At 36.4% G+C, this 17,937-nt stretch overlaps 1 protein-coding gene across 4 annotated transcripts in view; it reads right to left on the bottom strand.

Moving 5' to 3' along the window:
• The window catches only part of ARNT (aryl hydrocarbon receptor nuclear translocator), a 63,811-nt gene that overhangs the window by 32,039 nt on the left and 13,835 nt on the right, over positions 1 to 17,937 (bottom strand). For all 4 annotated transcript variants that reach the window (XM_069480655.1, XM_069480658.1, XM_069480656.1 and 1 more), the window contains exons 2-3: positions 9,207 to 9,318; positions 4,485 to 4,529 (exon numbers count right to left, since the gene is read on the bottom strand). In XM_069480655.1, coding sequence (XP_069336756.1) covers positions 4,485 to 4,529; positions 9,207 to 9,318 — 157 coding nt within the window. The remainder of the gene's footprint in view (positions 1 to 4,484; positions 4,530 to 9,206; positions 9,319 to 17,937) is intronic.

Genomic DNA, 17,937 nt, shown 5'->3' with positions numbered 1-17,937 from the left:
TTTCATCTTGCAAGACTGAAACTTTAGACCCACTGAATACCACCTTCCCATTTCTTCCTTCCCCCACTTCCTGGCAACCACCATTCTTTGTGTCTACGAGTCTGACTACTGTAGAAGTAAGTGGTATCGTACAGTATTTGTCTTTTTGTGACTGGCTTATTCTTTCAGTATAATGTCCTCAAGGATCAGCCATGCTGTAGCACGTGACAGGATTTCCTTCTTTTTAAGGATGAATAATATTCCATTGTACATATATATACACATTACACTTTCTTTATCCATTCATCTGTCAATGGACATTTGGACTGCTTCCACCTCTTGGCTATTGTGAAAAATGGGGCAATAAACATGGGTGTGCAAATTATCTCTTCAAGATTCTACTTTCAATTCTTTTGAATATATACCCAGAAGTGATATTCCTGGATCAGATGGTTACTCTATGTTTAACTTTTTTGAGGCAAGACCGTACTATTTTCCAATGTGGCTACACCATTTTACATTCCTATCAACAGAGCACAAGGGTTCCCATTTCTCTATATCTTCAACCAATACTTGTTATTTTCTGGGGTTGTTTTCTTTTGTTTTTTTTTTGTTTTTTTTTTTTTTCAGTTTTTGATAGTGGCCATCCTAATAGGTAGGAAATAATATCTTATCATAGTTTGGACTTGTATTTCTCTAATGATTGGTGACGTTAGGCATCTTTCATTGCTTATTGGTCCGTTGCTCATTGTTTAATCAGTTTTGTTGTTGTTGAGTTATAGGAGTTCTTTGCATATTCCAGATATTAATCCCTTATAAAATAGTTGATTTGCAAGTATTTTCTCCTAATTCTATAGGTTGCTTTATCACAGTATTGTTTCCTCTGATATACAGAAGTTTTTAAGAGATAGTTTTAAATTATAAACAATGCTCTTTATCTCTTTGACCAAAGAAATTTATTCCATTCATCCCAACAACTTCTACTTAATAGGTAGATAAAACCTGACTGCTACTACAGAAACTACAAAGGAGGCTATATTAAGGGAGGAAGACCTAATTCTAAAGCACTATTCTGTTCTCTGGAAGATCTAAATTTTCCTCTTGTCACTACCATAGGATACAAGCAAAGATTCTATCAACTTTGGACAGAAAGTAGGAAATAGGTTAACTCTCACAAAATTTGCAGTTTAAATAGTTATTAGAGTCAGAATTCATACTACTCCTTCATAGGTTATAAATCTTCAACTAATTTGACCCCAAGAATTTTCAAAGTTTTTGAAAATAACCAGAGAGCAGAAGTTAGGTTATTAAATATGAAATGTCCAATTTCCTAAGTACTAAGTTTGACAGTTGATATCTCTGATATTTCACTTTGACACTTATTGTTGTTTTTATTGTGAAGGTACATCTCATTCTTTCAAATGTATATTTTGGCTTGTGATTATCTGTCAAATTTTTTTTAGAGCAATTTTTGTGAAACCATGGATAAGTCAAAAATTCATGGTATTTTCGAAAATGAGTTTTGTCATGGAACTAATGTGGCGCAGACAGCTCAAAATATCAACAAAGTGATTGGGAAGGATGTGGCTAATGAATGCACAGTACGTCAATGGTTTGAGAAGTTCCGTTCTAGTGATTTTAATATTGAAAATGAGCTACGTGGGCGACCTGAGACAAGGTGGATAATGATGAGCTGAAAGCTGTAGTGGAAGCTAGACTTGGAAATTCTCTGTCTTCCACCATATTCACCAGAACTTGCACCAACTGACTACCACTTTTTGCAGGCTTTGGACTACTTCTTGCAAGGAAAAATATTCAATTCTCAACAAGCTGTGGAAAACACCTTTTGTGATTTCATCACCACTCACTCTCCAGGCTTCTTCACTGATGGCAAGATACCATTAAGATGGCAAAACTGTGGTGACAGTTTAGGCGCATAATTTGATTAATTGTACTGCTTCTTGTTTGAGATATAATAAACTATACTTTTGATTCAAAATCAGACATTTCAGACTTAGTGACCTAATAGTTTTTGTGTGCCTACTATATAAAAGGCAATGAGCTAGACAAGTTAGAGGATGTAAACAGAAACAAAACAAGATTCTGACTCTCAAACTTAAAAAGGGAAGCCATAAATACCAGTATGGATAGCATTGGGCAGTATGCTGAAAATACTTTAAAGATTATTTAAATTTAAATATTAATAGAATGATGTGCCAATATGGAGGTATGATGGCATTTCAGCTTAAGAACAAATGATGTTTCTAGGATGCAAAACATGATATAAATCAGATACTACAAACTTGGTGACTTAAGCTGAAATAAGAGACCTATAATTTACATATTAACCTTGAATCTCAAAAATGAGTCTTCTGGATCCTTCCTCCTGAACCTGTGTTCCATGGTCCAGAAGCAACAGCATCACCTAGGAATCTATTAGAATGTAGAATCTTGGACCCTGTGCTAGACTTATTGTGTTAAAATTTTTGTCTTAGCAAGAACCCCACAGAGATTTGTACATGCATTCAAGTTTGAAAAGCACTATTCTAGATACTAATAACCCTGATATTAAACCTAGAATGTCAAAGCCTTGACACTTTTAGAAAACTCCAATTGTTAAAAAAGATTGTATTAATGAACAAAGAAATTTGGCGATTTTTTTCTCAGGCATAATGACCCACTTGGTAAGATAAACCGTGACAGTTTTTTCTTATGGTTAGGAAAAGAACAAATGAACCTCTCTTTGGATTTGCACATAGTTGTGACTACTGGATTTTGTGGAAGCAATAATTCAGGGTTAGAGCTAACTGATAGGTACAAATAAGACTAGTGGTTACCTCCATACCATTCATACACACAACACAGTTCTACCAATAACATCTATCATTGTAATTAGGGATTTTCAATCGAAGGACTTCCCCAAAAAAACGGTTTGAAAAGGTCTATCCTTCTCCAGAAATTGAAATCTCTTCCCCTCTTCACATTTATTGAGACTCTTTAAGTCTCAAGAGACCTCTTAAGAGAATTACTTTCATTTGCAGCTATTTCTTTACAGTGGCCAAGTCACAGTTGTTTTTGAGAGTACCTGGCAAGGTTCATCAACTAGTCAGTAGCGAAAATACAAACCTTAACTTTAAACATTACTATAGTAAAAAAAAGATAAATGTTACTGACTATACTAAGCGTTAAAAAACTAAACAATGGCAAGTAATTTATAATAATAGACATCCTTTGCGTAAAAACAAAAACTGGGAAGATTATGAGTATGTGTATGTGCACACGTACTCATTTATATACAATTGGATATGCACTGAATATTTCTAGAATACTCAATAAACCGGAAGCTGTAGTTGTCTAAAGGCAAGGGTTCTTAAGGTCCAAAGTGAAAGGAAAATGTACTTTCACTATATATAACTTTGTACTGTTTGAAATTTTTACAAAATATATTTATATTACTTTTCCAATTAAAAAAATTAGTTAATAAAACAAATAAATGAAATCAAATCTGGGTACCCACATAATCAAATAATTTTTTAAAAAACAGGGCTCCTTTATTTATTTACCAAATATCTTTTACTCAGAAATGTAGAGACAAACTAGGTAATACTTTCAACCCTGGAAAGAAAAAAGGCAGGTTACGGTCAAAGTTATCTCTCTTTCTTAGAGGCTTACTGCTTTTCTTACTTGAAAACAAGCCACGCAATTGGTCTTCAGTAAGAATAAACTATGACAGTTTTTCTGAAAGAACCCCTTCATCAATATATTAAGTAGTCCATTTTCAAAGCTCCATAAGATTCAATACACAAAAATATAAATTCCAATTCCTGCTACTTGTAGGAAGAGTCAACAGGTATCAGGGACTATACATTAAAGACCCCCCAGACCCCCATGAATTACACCTCCCAGTATCTACTCCCTTGTGTAGTCCTCTCCCACACTGACTCAGGACTTGAACATATGACTTGCTTTGGCCGGTGGGACATTAGCAAATGTCATACAAGCAGAGGCTTAATAAGCACTTGCACACTGAGACTTGTCCTGTAGATTGTGGCCATCACCAGATGAATAAACTCAGCCTGGCCTCCTTGAGGATAAAAGACCATATACAGGGAATACCCAGCCATCCCAGCTAAGTCCAGTTCTCAGCTTACCAGCCAGCTAAATGCAGTCTTATGAGTGAGTCTAGGTGAGATCAGCAGAATAAACATGCAGTCAATCCACAGAATTGAGAAATAATAAATTGTTGTTCTTTTTAAGCCATGTAGCAATAGACAACTGACACAGAGTCTTATAAATGTTCTGTTCACTCCTCACTGAGGTCCTTTCTCTGGAGTTATTAACAGAATGTTTGAAATTTCTCTGGGATACAGTACAATATGAATATTTACACTTTTAGCATGAAGCACTTTCCTTAGGCCTAAGGACAAAAACATAAGTCGCAAGTATAAAGATCATAAACTAATTTTTAATATCAGAAGCCTACAGAAAGTTTTTGAATCTCTTACCTCAAAAATTTACTGTTTCCTTCTCCGTCATCATCAAAATCCAGCCTGGGGAAAGCCAACAATAAATATTGCAAGCCTACTGATACAGAACATTAAGAAATTAAAATTTCTCAACACAAGCTACCTATACACCCACCCAAATGGAAGGAGGAAAAGAGGAAGTGGGCAGAAGTCAAACAAAGCTACATTACCTTTTCCTCATAGTGCCAAACTGGGCAATAGACAAAGAGTACCTACTGCTACCTTAACACTTCCCTAGGGTAGCAGTCAACCTTTGCCAAAGTTTTATGTCAGACTATAACCTCTACAAAAAGATCAGGAATTCACTCAAAACAGAGAAGGAAAAAATTAACATAAATAAAATTCAAGTCCAGTTTTCATTTCTAAGCCATGTTGCTAGCTTTCTGAAACATGTTTCAAAACAGTGATGTTGCATGAGAGAGTGACTTTAGACCTAAGAAGATTGTTAGATAATTCTCCTTTCTACCATTCATCTAGTGAACAGGAAATATATACTACATTTAAGATACTGTGGTAAATGACATAAAAACAAGACCCTTGCCCTCAAAGGGCTCTTTGCCTGGAAAAATACAAATATAAAACAAATGAAAATGGAAAAGTGCCATGTGATGAGCATAATCAACATGCTATTAGGTTATTAAGTATGAAATGTCTAATTTCCTTAAGTACTAAGTTTGACAGTAGATATCTCTGACATTTCACTTTAACACTTCTTGTTTTACTTTTATTGTTAAGGTACATCTGATTCTTTCAAATGCATGGTCTGGCTTGTGATTATCTGTCAAATTTTTTTTTTTAATCACTGGAATAATCATTGGAATGTCAATTTTTTTTTTAGAACAATTATTTTTTAATGAGTTCCGTCGTGGAACCAATGCAGCACAGATAGCTCAAAATATCAACGAAGTATTTGGCTAATGAACACACAGTATGTATATGGTTTGAGAAGTTCCATTCTGGTGATTTTAATCTTAAAAATGAGCCATGTGGGAGACCTGAGACAAGGTGGATAATGATGACCTGAAAGCTGTAGTGGAAGCGAATGCATCTCAACCTATGCCTGAATTAGCAGCAAAGTTTGACGTTACTATTCGAACAATATTGGACCATTTGAAACAAACTGGCAACGTAAAGAAGCTGGATAGATGAATACATGGGTTCCACATGAATTAAACGATTGTCAGAAGAGAAACTGTCTCAAACCTTGCCTTTCTTTGCTGTCACAACATGAAGATGAACAATTTCTACACTATATTGTTATGTGATGAAAAATAGATTTTTTTTTTTTTTTTTTTTTTGACAATCGCAAGCATTGGGCACAATGGCTGGATAAAGTGCCAAAACACAGTCAAAAACAAAATATTCAGCTGGGTGTGGTGGCTCACGCCTGTAATCCTAGCTCTCTGGGAGGCTGAGGTGGGCGGATCGTTTGAGCTCAGGAGTTCGAGACCAGCCTAAGCAAGAGCGAGACCCCATCTCTACTAAAAAAATAGAAAGTAATTAGCTGGACAACTAAAAATATATATATATAAAAAATTAGCCGGGCATGGTGGCGCATGCCTGTAGTCCCAGCTATTTGGGAGGCTGAGGCAGGAGGATTGCTTAAGCCCAGGAGTTTGAGGTTGCTGTGAGCTGGGCTGACGCCACGGCACTCTAGCCTGGGCAACAGAGTGAGACTCTGTCTCAAAAAAAACAAAACAAAATATTCATCAAAAAAAGCTAAGGTGTGTTTGTGGTCCAGCGCTGGTATTATCCACTACAGCTTCATTAAACCTGGTCAATCCATTATAGTGGATGTCTACTGCAACCAATTGGACAGAATGATGAAGATGCTTGTGATTAAGCAGCTGAGACTGGTCTATAGATACAAGCCAATCCTCCTGCAAGACAACGCTCGACCACATGTTGCACAAACAAGGCTGCTCAAACTACAGAAGCTGAACTTGGAAACTCTCTGTCATCCACCGTATTCACCAGACCTTGCACCAACTGACTACCACTTCTTGCAGGCTGTGGACTACTTCTTGCAAGGAAAAATACTCAGTTCTCAACAAGCTGTGTAAAAAACCTTTTGCGATTTCATCGCCACTCGCTCTCCAGGCTTCTTTACTCCTGGCATACATCTTTAAGGTGGCGAAACTGTGTCAACAGTTTAGGCACATGCTTTAATTGTACTGCTTCTTATTTGAGATATAATAAACTAAACTTCTGATTCAAAATCGGACATTTCAGATTTAATGACCTAAATGTGCAGTGAAAGAAGAGGTGAATTTCATCCCAAGGGATTAGGAAAGATTATAGATAATAGAGTAGGCCAATCTCCTTTTAATCTCTATACCTATTAAACTACAATGTTGCTCATGTTATCACTTTAACCTTGTGGTCACTCTCACTTATTCCATTAGTGGCATAACCTGATATTATGGGCGTGTAGTCTAGATGGGTTGCATACGAAGTGTACAGCATCAATCCCAAAAGTGTTCATTCCTCTTCCTCTTTCCTACAGCCCCTGATCACCTGTCAAAATCCTACCCATCTATTCAATAACTCAATTTCTAAGAATCTAAAGAAATAACTTGAAATAGAAAAAAAAGTTTACATACAAAGATGTTCATTGCAGCATTACATATAATAGCAAAATCTTTAAAACAATTTGAATGTCCCCAAACAGGAATTAAGTACATCCATTTATGCAACCATTAAAAATTATGCTTATATAGAATATGTAACAATACAAACAAAGGTTATTATATATGCTTAGGTGAAAAGACCAGGCTATATAAAACTATATAATTATATGATTATAACTATTAAAAATAATTTAAGTATAAAAACTGAAGGAAGTGGAAAAAAAAAAAAACTGAAGGAAATACACTAAAAAACTGATGGTAGTTGATTTTGTTCTTCTTTCTAACTTTCTATATTTTCCAACCTTTCTTTTAATATATTTTTCTGATTACCAATCATATATGTTCATTTCAGAAAATCTGGAAAATTAAAAGCAAAAGAAAAAATAAAACACCCATAATCCCGTCACCCAAAAATCTGATGAGTATTCTTTCAGTGTTTTTGCTAAGCACTCATGTTATATTTTTTCTGACAATGAAATATTACTGTAACATTGTAACCTCTCTTAATATATTGTGAACATTTTTCTGTACTAATACATATTTGCCAATTCTAGCAATATGGTATTCCATTTTAAATATACTGTAACTTGCTCAAGTGATCCCTTAATTTAAATATTTATATTGGTTCTAATTGTTTGCTATTATGTGTAACAATAACACAGTGTTTAAGAGAGTGGACTCTAAAGCTAAACTCCCAAGGTTTATACCCTAGATCTGCCACTTACTAGCTTTAGAACCTTAGAAAGTTACTTATACACCCTATGCCTCAATAAATGAGTTAAAATGTATAAAGTTCTTGAACACGTAGCAAATCTTAATATGTTACTGATGTTACCACTTAACTCATGGATCACTCCTGAATTACTTTTGGTGAGAAGAAACTTAGTTATAATAGTAGGGATACAATTTTTGAAAAGAGAAAAAAGGGAAATGTAATACCATAAAGTGGATAAAACACTACCCATTCATCCAGGCACCTCTATAGCAGCCTCCTTTCTAAAGCTTTTCCCAATCTTTACCAACCAAATGTGGTATTTCTTTTTTGTTTGTTTGTTTGTTTGTTTGTGACAGAGTCTCACTCTGTTGCCCGGGCTAGAATGCCATGGTGTCAGCCTAGCTCACAGCAACCTCAAACTCCCGGGCTCAAGCAATCCTTCTGCCTCATACTCCTAAGTAGCTGGGACTACAGGCATGCACCACCATGCCCGGCTAATTTTTTCTATATATATGTTTAGTTGTCCAGCTAATTTCTTTCTATTTTTAGTAGAGACGAGGTCTCGCTCTTGCTCAGGCTGGTCTTGAACTCCTGACCTGGAGCGATCCGCCCGCCTCAGCCTCCCAGAGTGCTAGGATTACAGGCGTGAGCCACTGCGCCCAGCCTCCAATGTGGCATTTCTGTACACAGAAAAATACAGCACTGAATTTGTTCCCGTCTTATAAAACTTGGCATATTCTATCTTGTATTATATGTACGTGTGTAATGATTATTCCTGTCAAAACATAAGCAACTTGGAGGCAGGGACTGTGTCCTATTTATCTTTGTATCCTATTCGCAATCAGCACAATACCATACACTAGTTAGGCATTTAATAAGTACTTTTGGAATTGAATAGACTCTGCATTCTAAATCAAGCAATGTATCAATAACTTAGAATAGAAATTAGTAAGATCAGCATTCCCTAAATTCAGAAAAGAACTCTATCAAAATGATTTTGAAATATAGACATAAAGCTTAATGAAAGCAGTAGTTTTCTCAGCAATAGTGACACCTCTGGCCTTAGCCACAGTCCTTTACCTTGCAGAGATTCTTGATTTAAAAAAGAAATGCTATGGGAAACTTAGATAAAAACATCAGTTTGACAAAAAGACAAATCTCCCCCAGAACACAGGTGCAAGGAAAAAAAAAAAAAAGAAAAGAAAAATCCAGAGGCTAAGGAGATTTATATGACAGCAATGTAGTAAGTAATCAGTTGAAGAAAGAGTGTCAGGAAAAGCCAAATGGGTCCAGTAACTAACTAAATTAGGTTGGTTTATAGGAGAAACATTCATAACATACCATACTCAAACTTACCCTGGTCGCCGCTTAATAGCCCTCTGGACAATGGCTCCTCCACCTTGAATCCCAGGCCCAGGGTTTCCAGAGGCAATGGCTGGACCCAGTGATGGTACATCTGATGTCATTTCTGTCAGAATAAAAAAGAAATACATATTTTCAAAAAGAAAGTCCTTGTTTACCATCAATATCATCAAGCTGGCTAAAAGAAAGGCTCAAGCTATGGATCTCAGCGGTTTGCCAAAAATTCCAAATGCGCACATCCAGATTGCTTTCTTCTTCAATTCTTACACTGGTAAAACATTTCCCCATACTTCGGTTCTCCTCACTTCACAGGATTTAGAAGGAGTACTATACTCCGCAGCCTTTACTTTAAAAAGCTTGTAACAGTGAAATAATAATTTAAAACAACCACATATACAAATTGGTTTATATATTTCATTCATGCAATAAATATTTATAATTTAGCTTTTAAAATTTATTTTGATTAGAAAATTCAGAAAAACCCAAAAGTAAAAATCACCTAAATTCTAATACTTAAAATAAAATTATGCAGAGTAAAATTTAAAGTCCCTCATTATGTACCCTTCCCCTTCCTTCTAATTCAATCTCATTCTCAGCAGTAACCACTAGAATCTTGATCTGCAACTTGCTTTTGTAATTTAAATACATATACATCATGGATAGTTATCTACATACACTCACAATCACACACATATATACCTCATTCTTTTTTTATTACCTCACATTGTATAAATGTACCATATTTTATTCAACCAGTACCCAAATGAGTTATTAGGTTGTTTCCAATTTTTTATTATTATAAATAATGCTCCAAGAACATTTACATATACAGCTTTAAATTCTTTTGCTATTTAGAACAGATTCCTAAAGGTGGAATTTGTTGTTCCAAGCATATACACATGTAATACTTTGATGGATACTACTAAATTATGTTCCAAAAAGGCTGCTACAACTTATGCTCTCACTAAGAGGATATGAGAGTACTTATTTCCCTCACTAGCACTGGACACATTATACTTTTTATTTTTACAAAACCTAACAGGTAAAAATGGTACATTACTTGTTTTCATTTCTATTATATTTCTTTTTACCTTCGAGTTATCTAAAACCAAAGAGTTGACTCTTCACATCTTTAGTATTTTTATGCTAAATAATGCATCTTTTTCTAATGAATCTGTAGGATATATCAGTATTAAAAGGATATTAAGCCCTTTGTCTATTATGTATTTCTAATATATATGCTTCTATTTCTTCCAAATGGATGGCTAACTATTCTAGTATCATTTCCTGAATAGTTTATCTTTTCCTCACTTACCCGAAGTGCCTCCTCTATTATACCTTAAATATCTATAGATACTTGATCTCTTTCTACACTTTTACTCTGAATTAATATTTTCCTATTCCTATGTCAGTACCCAACACTTTTGATTACAATAGTTTTACAGTATATTTTAATATTTTAATTATCTAATAGGAAAGGTCCTCTGTTCCCCATTAATTTGTTTTACAAAATTGTCTTATTAGATGTCATACACTGACTTACGCTTCCAGAACAATAAAGTAAATGGACTTTTTCCTATTCCTCCTGCTAAATACAACTAAAAATCCTGGGCATTTATTCTGAGAGGTGGAGAAAAGAAGGCAGACAGGCTAGGAACATTAGTACCTGAGGAATGACACGGTAATGAGTTCCCAGGGTTTTCTTTTCGCCTCATCTATCCTAGACGTGAGCTGAAGAAGTCAGCAACCTGACAATGCCAAGGGGCATGGACAAACATAGCCCTCTAAAATCCCTCTCTATTCTGAGCATCAGGAAAAGTGGCAGCATAGCAAGACAAAAATTTTTTTTTTTTTTTTTGGGACAGAGTCTCACTCTGTTGCCCGGGCTAGAGTGAGTGCCGTGGCGTCAGTCTAGCTTACAGCAACCTCAAACTCCTGGGCTTAAGCGATCCTACTGCCTCAACCTCCCGAGTAGCTGGGACTACAGGCATGCGCCACCATGCCCGGCTAATCTTTTGTATTGATATATTTTAGTTGTCCATATAATTTCTTTCTATTTTTAGTAGAGACGGGGGTCTCATTCTTGCTCAGGCTGGTCTTGAACTCCTGACCTCGAGCGATCCACCCGCCTCGGCCTCCCAGAGTGCTAGGATTACAGGCGTGAGCCACCGTGCCCGGCCCAAGACAAAATTTTTAAACAACTATCAAATGTGACAGGGAAAAGTTTTGGCCCCACTCTCACCCATGCCAGCAAAAGCTGAGTGGGGAGCCCAGACTTTTACTCTTGCAAGGCTAGACCAAGGCACCCCAATATCCCTGCCAGGGTGGTTGGTGTCAGAGAAGGCCCAGAAGGGACCCAGAACTTTCATCTCCATTGGTCAGAAATGGGGACCCAGCTGGGGGCGGTGGCTCACGCCTGTAATCCTAGCACTCTGGGAGGCCGAGGTGGGCGGATCCTTTGAGCTCAGGAGTTCGAGACCAGCCTGAGCAAGAGCGAGACCCCATCTCTACTAAAAATAGAAAGAAATTATATGGACAGCTAAAAATATATATAGAAAAAATTAGCCGGGCATGGTGGTGCATGCCTGTAGTCCCAACTACTCGGGAGGCTGAGACAGGAGGATCCCTTGAGCCCAGGAGTTTGAGGTTGCTGTGAGCTAGGCTGACGCCACGGCACTCACTCTAGCCTGGGCAACAGAGTGAGACTCTGTCTCAAAAAAAAAAAAAAAAAAAAAAAGAAATGGGGACCCTTCTTCTTGCCGTGTCAGTGGAGATCATGGTAAAGCTGTGACTCTCATCCTCATCCAACAATAAAAAGGAGCCCTCACCTTAGGTGTCAACAGAGGACAAGCAGGGAACCTGGAATTCTACCTTCACCTAGCAATATCAAGGCAGCGTTCCCTCTTCCCCTGCCGAAGTGGTATCAACGAAAGCCAGCTAAAACAGAAGATTCAAATAAGATGCAACATCATATAACATAATACAAAATGCCCAGGTTTCAATCTAAAAAATCCCTGTCATACCCAAAATCAAGAAGATCTCAAACTGAATGAAAAATGGCAATCAACAGATAGTAACACTGAAATGACACAGATGTTAGATTTATCGAACAAAGATTTTTAAAGCAACCATGAAAAAAAAATGCTGCAACAAGCAATTACAAACACATTGAAACAAATAAAATAATAGAAAGCCTTGGCAAAGAAATAGGAGACATGAAGAAGAACCAGATAGAAATTTCAGAACTGAAAAATATAGTAACTGAAATAAAAAGCTCAGTGGATGGGTTCCAAGAGCAGAATGGAGGGTACAAAGGACAAAAATCAGTGAAATGGAAGACAGAACACTAGAAATTACCTAATCTGAACTGAGAGTAAACAGACTGAGAGAAAAAAATTAATAGAGCCTCAGGGATTTTAAGGACTAAAACAAAAGATCTAACATTTTTGTCATTGTAGTCGCAGAAATAGAGGAGAAAGAAGGCAGGACTTAAAAATAACATATGAAAATTTCCCAATTTTGGCAAGAGACATAGACCTACAGATCCAAGAAGTTGTGCAAACCCCTAAAAGGATTAACCTAAAGAAAGCCATTCCAACACACATCATGTATTTAAATTTCTGAAAACCAAAAACAAAGAAAAAGTCTTGGAAGTAGGCAGAGAAAAACGACATCTTACTTATGGGGGAAAATAATTCTAATGACAGAGGACTTTTCATCAGAAATCATGGAGGCCATCCACAGAGGTTATCCAAGGAACCGGATAACATTTTTTAAGTTCTGAAAGAAAAGAAGTACCAACCCAGAATCCTATACCCAGTGAAGATATTCAGGAATGAAAGGGAAATTAAGACATTCTCAGGTCAAGGAAAATTAAGGAGAATTTATCACCAGCAGATCTATGCTAAAAGACTGGTTAAAGAAAGTTGTCTACACAGAATAGAAATTATAAAAGAAAAAATTTTGGAACATTAGGAAAGAAGAAAGAACATGGTGAGCAACAATATGGGTAAAACCAACAGGATTTCCTTCTTTCAAGTTTTCTAAATTATGTGTGATGGCTGAAGCAAAAATTACAAACCTGTTCTGTGTGTTTCTAAATGTACGCAGAGGATATATTTAAGACAATTATGAAGAGGAAAGGGTAAGGAAACATAAAGAGAGGTAAGTTTTCTAATACTTTCTAATACTTTATCAAACTGGTAAAATGACAACACCAGTAGACTGTGATAAGTTATGTGATATATTATATATTATCACATATTAATATAATGTGATATATTATATATTATATTATATATAATATAATACCTACAGCAAGCACTAGAAAGCTGTCCAAAGAGATACACTAACAAATTTTATGGATAAATCAAAATGGGATTCTAAAAAATGTTCAAATAACAAAAAAGCATGGAAAAGCAAACAGAAAAAAAATGGCAGACTTAAGCCCTATCAATAATTTTATTCAAGGTAAATGGTCTAAATACACCAAGTAAAAGATGGAGATTGCTCTGGGAGGCCGAGGCGGGTGGATCATTTGAAGCTCAGGAGTTCGAGACCAGCCTGAGCAAGAGCGAGACCCCATCTCTACTAAAAATAGAAAGAAATTAGCTGGACAACTAAAAATATATATAGAAAAAATTAGCCGGGCATGGTGGTGCATGCCTGTAGTCCCAGCTACTCGAGAGGCTGAGGCAGAAGGATTGCTTGAGCCCAGGAGTTTGAGGCTGCTGTGAGCTAGGCTGATGCCACGGCACTCTAGCCCGGGCAACAGAGTGAGACTCTGTTTCAAAAAAAAAAAAAAGACGGAGATTGGCAGAGCAAATTTAAAAACATGACCCAACTACATGCTGCCTACAAGAAACTCACTTCAGCTACAACAATAAAGACAGGTTGAAAGGAAAAAGATGGAAAAAGATGTATCATGTACTCATTAATCAAAGAAAAGCAGGAGTGCCTACATTAACAATAATCAGATTGTTATTGAGGAAATGAAATGAAATTTATCAGAGCAAATGAAATTTATCACATACAAAGTAGGACAAGAGGTATGCACTAAACAACAGAGCTACAAAATTTGTGAAACAAAATTGACAGAAATGAAAGGAGAAAACAATTATAGTTGCAGACTTGAACACCCCTCTCTCAACAATTGATAGAACAATTAGAAAATCAACACAGATATAGAAGTAATCAACAACTTCATCAACTAATGGGATTTAATTAACATTTATGGAAACATTCCACGGCCAGCATGGTGGCTCATGCCTATAATCCCAACACTTTGGGAGGCCAAGGCAGAGAGGAGCGCTGGAGGCTAGGAGTTCAAAACTAGCCTGGGCAACATAGTGAGATCCTGTCTTAACAAAAAAAACCTTAAAATATATTGATAAATTTAAAAACTAAAAAAAAAGAAAGAAGAAGAAGAAAGAAACATTCCCACTCAACAACAGAAGATACACATTCGGCCGGGCGCGGTGGCTCACGCCTGTAATCCTAGCACTCTGGGAGGCCAAGGTGGGCAGATCCTTTGAGCTCAGGAGTTCGAGACCAGCCTGAGCAAGAGCGAGACCCCATCTCTACTAAAAATAGAAAGAAGTTATATAAACAGCTAAAAATATATATAGAAAAAATTAGCCGGGCATGGTGGCACATGCCTGTAGTCCCAGCTACTCGGGAGGCTGAGACACGAGGATCCCTTGAGCTCAGGAGTTTGAGGTTGCTGTGAGCTAGGCTGACGCCACGGCACTCACTCTAGCCTGGGCAACAGAGTGAGACTCTGTCTCAAAAAAAAAAAAAAAAAAAGAAGATACACATTCAAGTGTCCCTAAACCACTTACCAAGATAGACCATATTCTAGGCCATAAAACAAACATCGACAAATTTAAAAGAATTGAAACCATACAGATTGTGTTCACCAACCAAAATGGAATTAATAACAGGAAGATAATGAGAAAATATCCACATACATGGAAACCAAGTAACACACTTCTAAATAATCAATAAGTCAAAGAGAATGTCTTAAAAGGAATTAAAAAATACATCAAACTAAATGCAAATGAAAATACAACACAGCAAAATTTGTGGGACACAGCTAAAGCTGTACTCAGAAGGAAATTTATAGCACTAAAATGCTTACATTAGAAAAGAGAAAAAGTCAAATCAGTCATCTAAGCTCCATTTCAAGAGCCTAGAAAAAGAACAAAATAAATCCAAAGCAAGCAGAAGGAAGGAAATAATAAAGAGCACAAATTAATGATTTTGAAAACAGAAAAATAAAGAAAATCAATCAAAGGCTTGGTTCTTTTTAAATAGATCAATAAAATTGGCAAACCTCTAGTAAGACACACAAAAAAGAGAAAACACCAACTACTAATATTAGAAAACTGGGATATCACTATAGACCCTGAATATATCAAAGGGATAATAAGGAAATATTAAAAATACCTTATACACATAAATTTGACAATTTTGACAAAATGGACCAATTTCTTGAAAAAACACAAACTACAACTGGCCCAATACAAAATAGATAATTTGAATGGCCCTATAACTATGAGGGAAATTGAATTCACAAGTTTAAAACTCCAAAACAAGAAATCTCCAGGCCCAGAGGATTTCTCTAGAGGACTCTACCAAACATTTAAAGAAAAATTAATACCAATTCTACACAATTTCTTCCAAAAACTACTTGAGGGGAGGAATATCTCTCAATTCAACTTATGAAGGTAGTATTGCTCTGATATCAAAACAAGACAAAGACAATAAAAACTAGAGACCAATATCCCTCATGAAAACAGATACATCTTAATAAAATATAAGCAAATAAAATTTAACAATATAAAAAAATAACATAATATGACCAACTTGGAGTTTATTCCAGAGATGCAGACTAGTTCAATATTTGATAATTAATCAATGTAATCTACCATATTAACAGGCTAGAGAAGTAAAAAATCATATCACATGATCACATCAAACAATGAATAAAAAGCACCTGCAAACTTCAACACGCATTCTTTTTTTTTTTTTTTTTGAGACAGAGTCTCTCTTTGTTGCCCGGGCTAGAGTGAGTGCCATGGCGTCAGCCTAGCTCACAGCAACCTCAAACTCCTGGGCTTAAGCGATCTACTGCCTCAGCTTCCCGAGTAGCTGGGACTACAGGCATGCACCGCCATGCCTGGCTAATTTTTTTCTATATATATTTTTAGTTGGCCAGATAATTTTCTTTCTATTTTTAGTAGAGACGGGGGTCTCACTCTTGCTCAGGCTGGTCTCGAACTCCTGACCTTGAGCGATCCACCCACCCACCTCGGCCTCCCAGAGTGCTAGGATTACAGGCGTGAGCCACCGCGCCCCGCCAACCAACACCCATTCTTGATAAAAACTCTCAGAAAAAAAAAGGAGTGGAGGAAAACATCCTCAATTTGATAAAATAATCTTAAAAAAAAAAAACCCTACAGCTAACATTATACTTACAGTGAAACCTCACCCCACCCCTGCCAAGACTGGAGCTAGATAAGAATGTCCACTCTCATCACTTATTCAAAGTGGGAAGGGCTAGCCATTGCAAAATGCAAGGAAACGAAATAAAAGGCATACACATCAAAAAAGAAGAAATAAAACTGACCCAATATGCAGATGTCATGATTGTCTATGTGGAAAATCCTAAAGAATCTCCACCCCTGCCAAAAAAAACCTTCCTAGCCCGGGCATGGTGGCTCATGCCTGTAATCCTAGCACCCTGGGAGGCCAAGGAGGGTGGATCATTTGAGCTCAGGAGTTCGAGACTAGCCTGAGCAAGAGCCATTCTATTAAGTGAAGTTATCTCCAGAATGGAAAAATAAGCGCCACATGTACTCACCAGCAAATTGGTTTTCCTGATCATCACCTAAGTGCACATTTGGGAATAACACCAATTGGGTTTCAGACTGAGGTGGGGGTTTGGGGGAGGGGATGGGGGTATAGCTACATGATGAGTGCGATGCGCACTGTCTGGGGAATGGACAGGCTTGAAGCTCTGACTCAGGGGGATGGGCGGGACATGGGCAATATATATAACCCGAATTTTTGTACCCCCATGATAAGCTGAAATAAAAAAAAAAATAATAAAATAAATAAATAAATAATATCCATAGCATATATTCCATAATTCAGGTACTCTTATGGCACACTCTTTTTATTGTGCTTTATATTAATATTAAAATTATTTGTTTATATTAAATTCCTTAAGAGAAATATTTGTATTTTATAACTTTCTTAAATCTCTGTAGCATCTGATGCTGACCCCTTATACTCTCAATAAATGATTGAAGTAAATCAAAACAAAAAAAATAAAATAAAATAAATAAAAATAGAAAGAAATTATATGGACAACTAAAAATATATATAGAAAAAATTAGCCGGGCATGGTGGCGCATGCCTGTAGTCAGCTACTCGAGAGGCTGAGGCAGTAGGATCGCTTGAGCCCAGGAGTTTGAGGTTGCTGTGAGCTAGGCTGACGCCATGGCACTCTAGCATGGGCAATAGAGTGAGACTCTGTCTCAAAAAAAAAAAAAAAAAAACCTTCCTAGAATGAGTTAATTCAGCAAAGTCGCAGGATACAAGATAAACAAAACTCAACAGTATTTTTATAAACTAGTAACTGATACATGGACACCAAAATTAAAAATACAAAACCATTTACAATCATTTAATAAAAAAAAAATTTTTAGGTGTAAATCTA

The sequence above is a fragment of the Eulemur rufifrons genome, chromosome 8 (assembly GCF_041146395.1).
Source record: "Eulemur rufifrons isolate Redbay chromosome 8, OSU_ERuf_1, whole genome shotgun sequence".
NCBI classification, from domain to species: domain Eukaryota; kingdom Metazoa; phylum Chordata; class Mammalia; order Primates; family Lemuridae; genus Eulemur; species Eulemur rufifrons.
The sequence above is the reverse complement of the archived record's forward strand: the minus strand, read 5'-3'. Positions and strand labels throughout refer to the sequence as shown.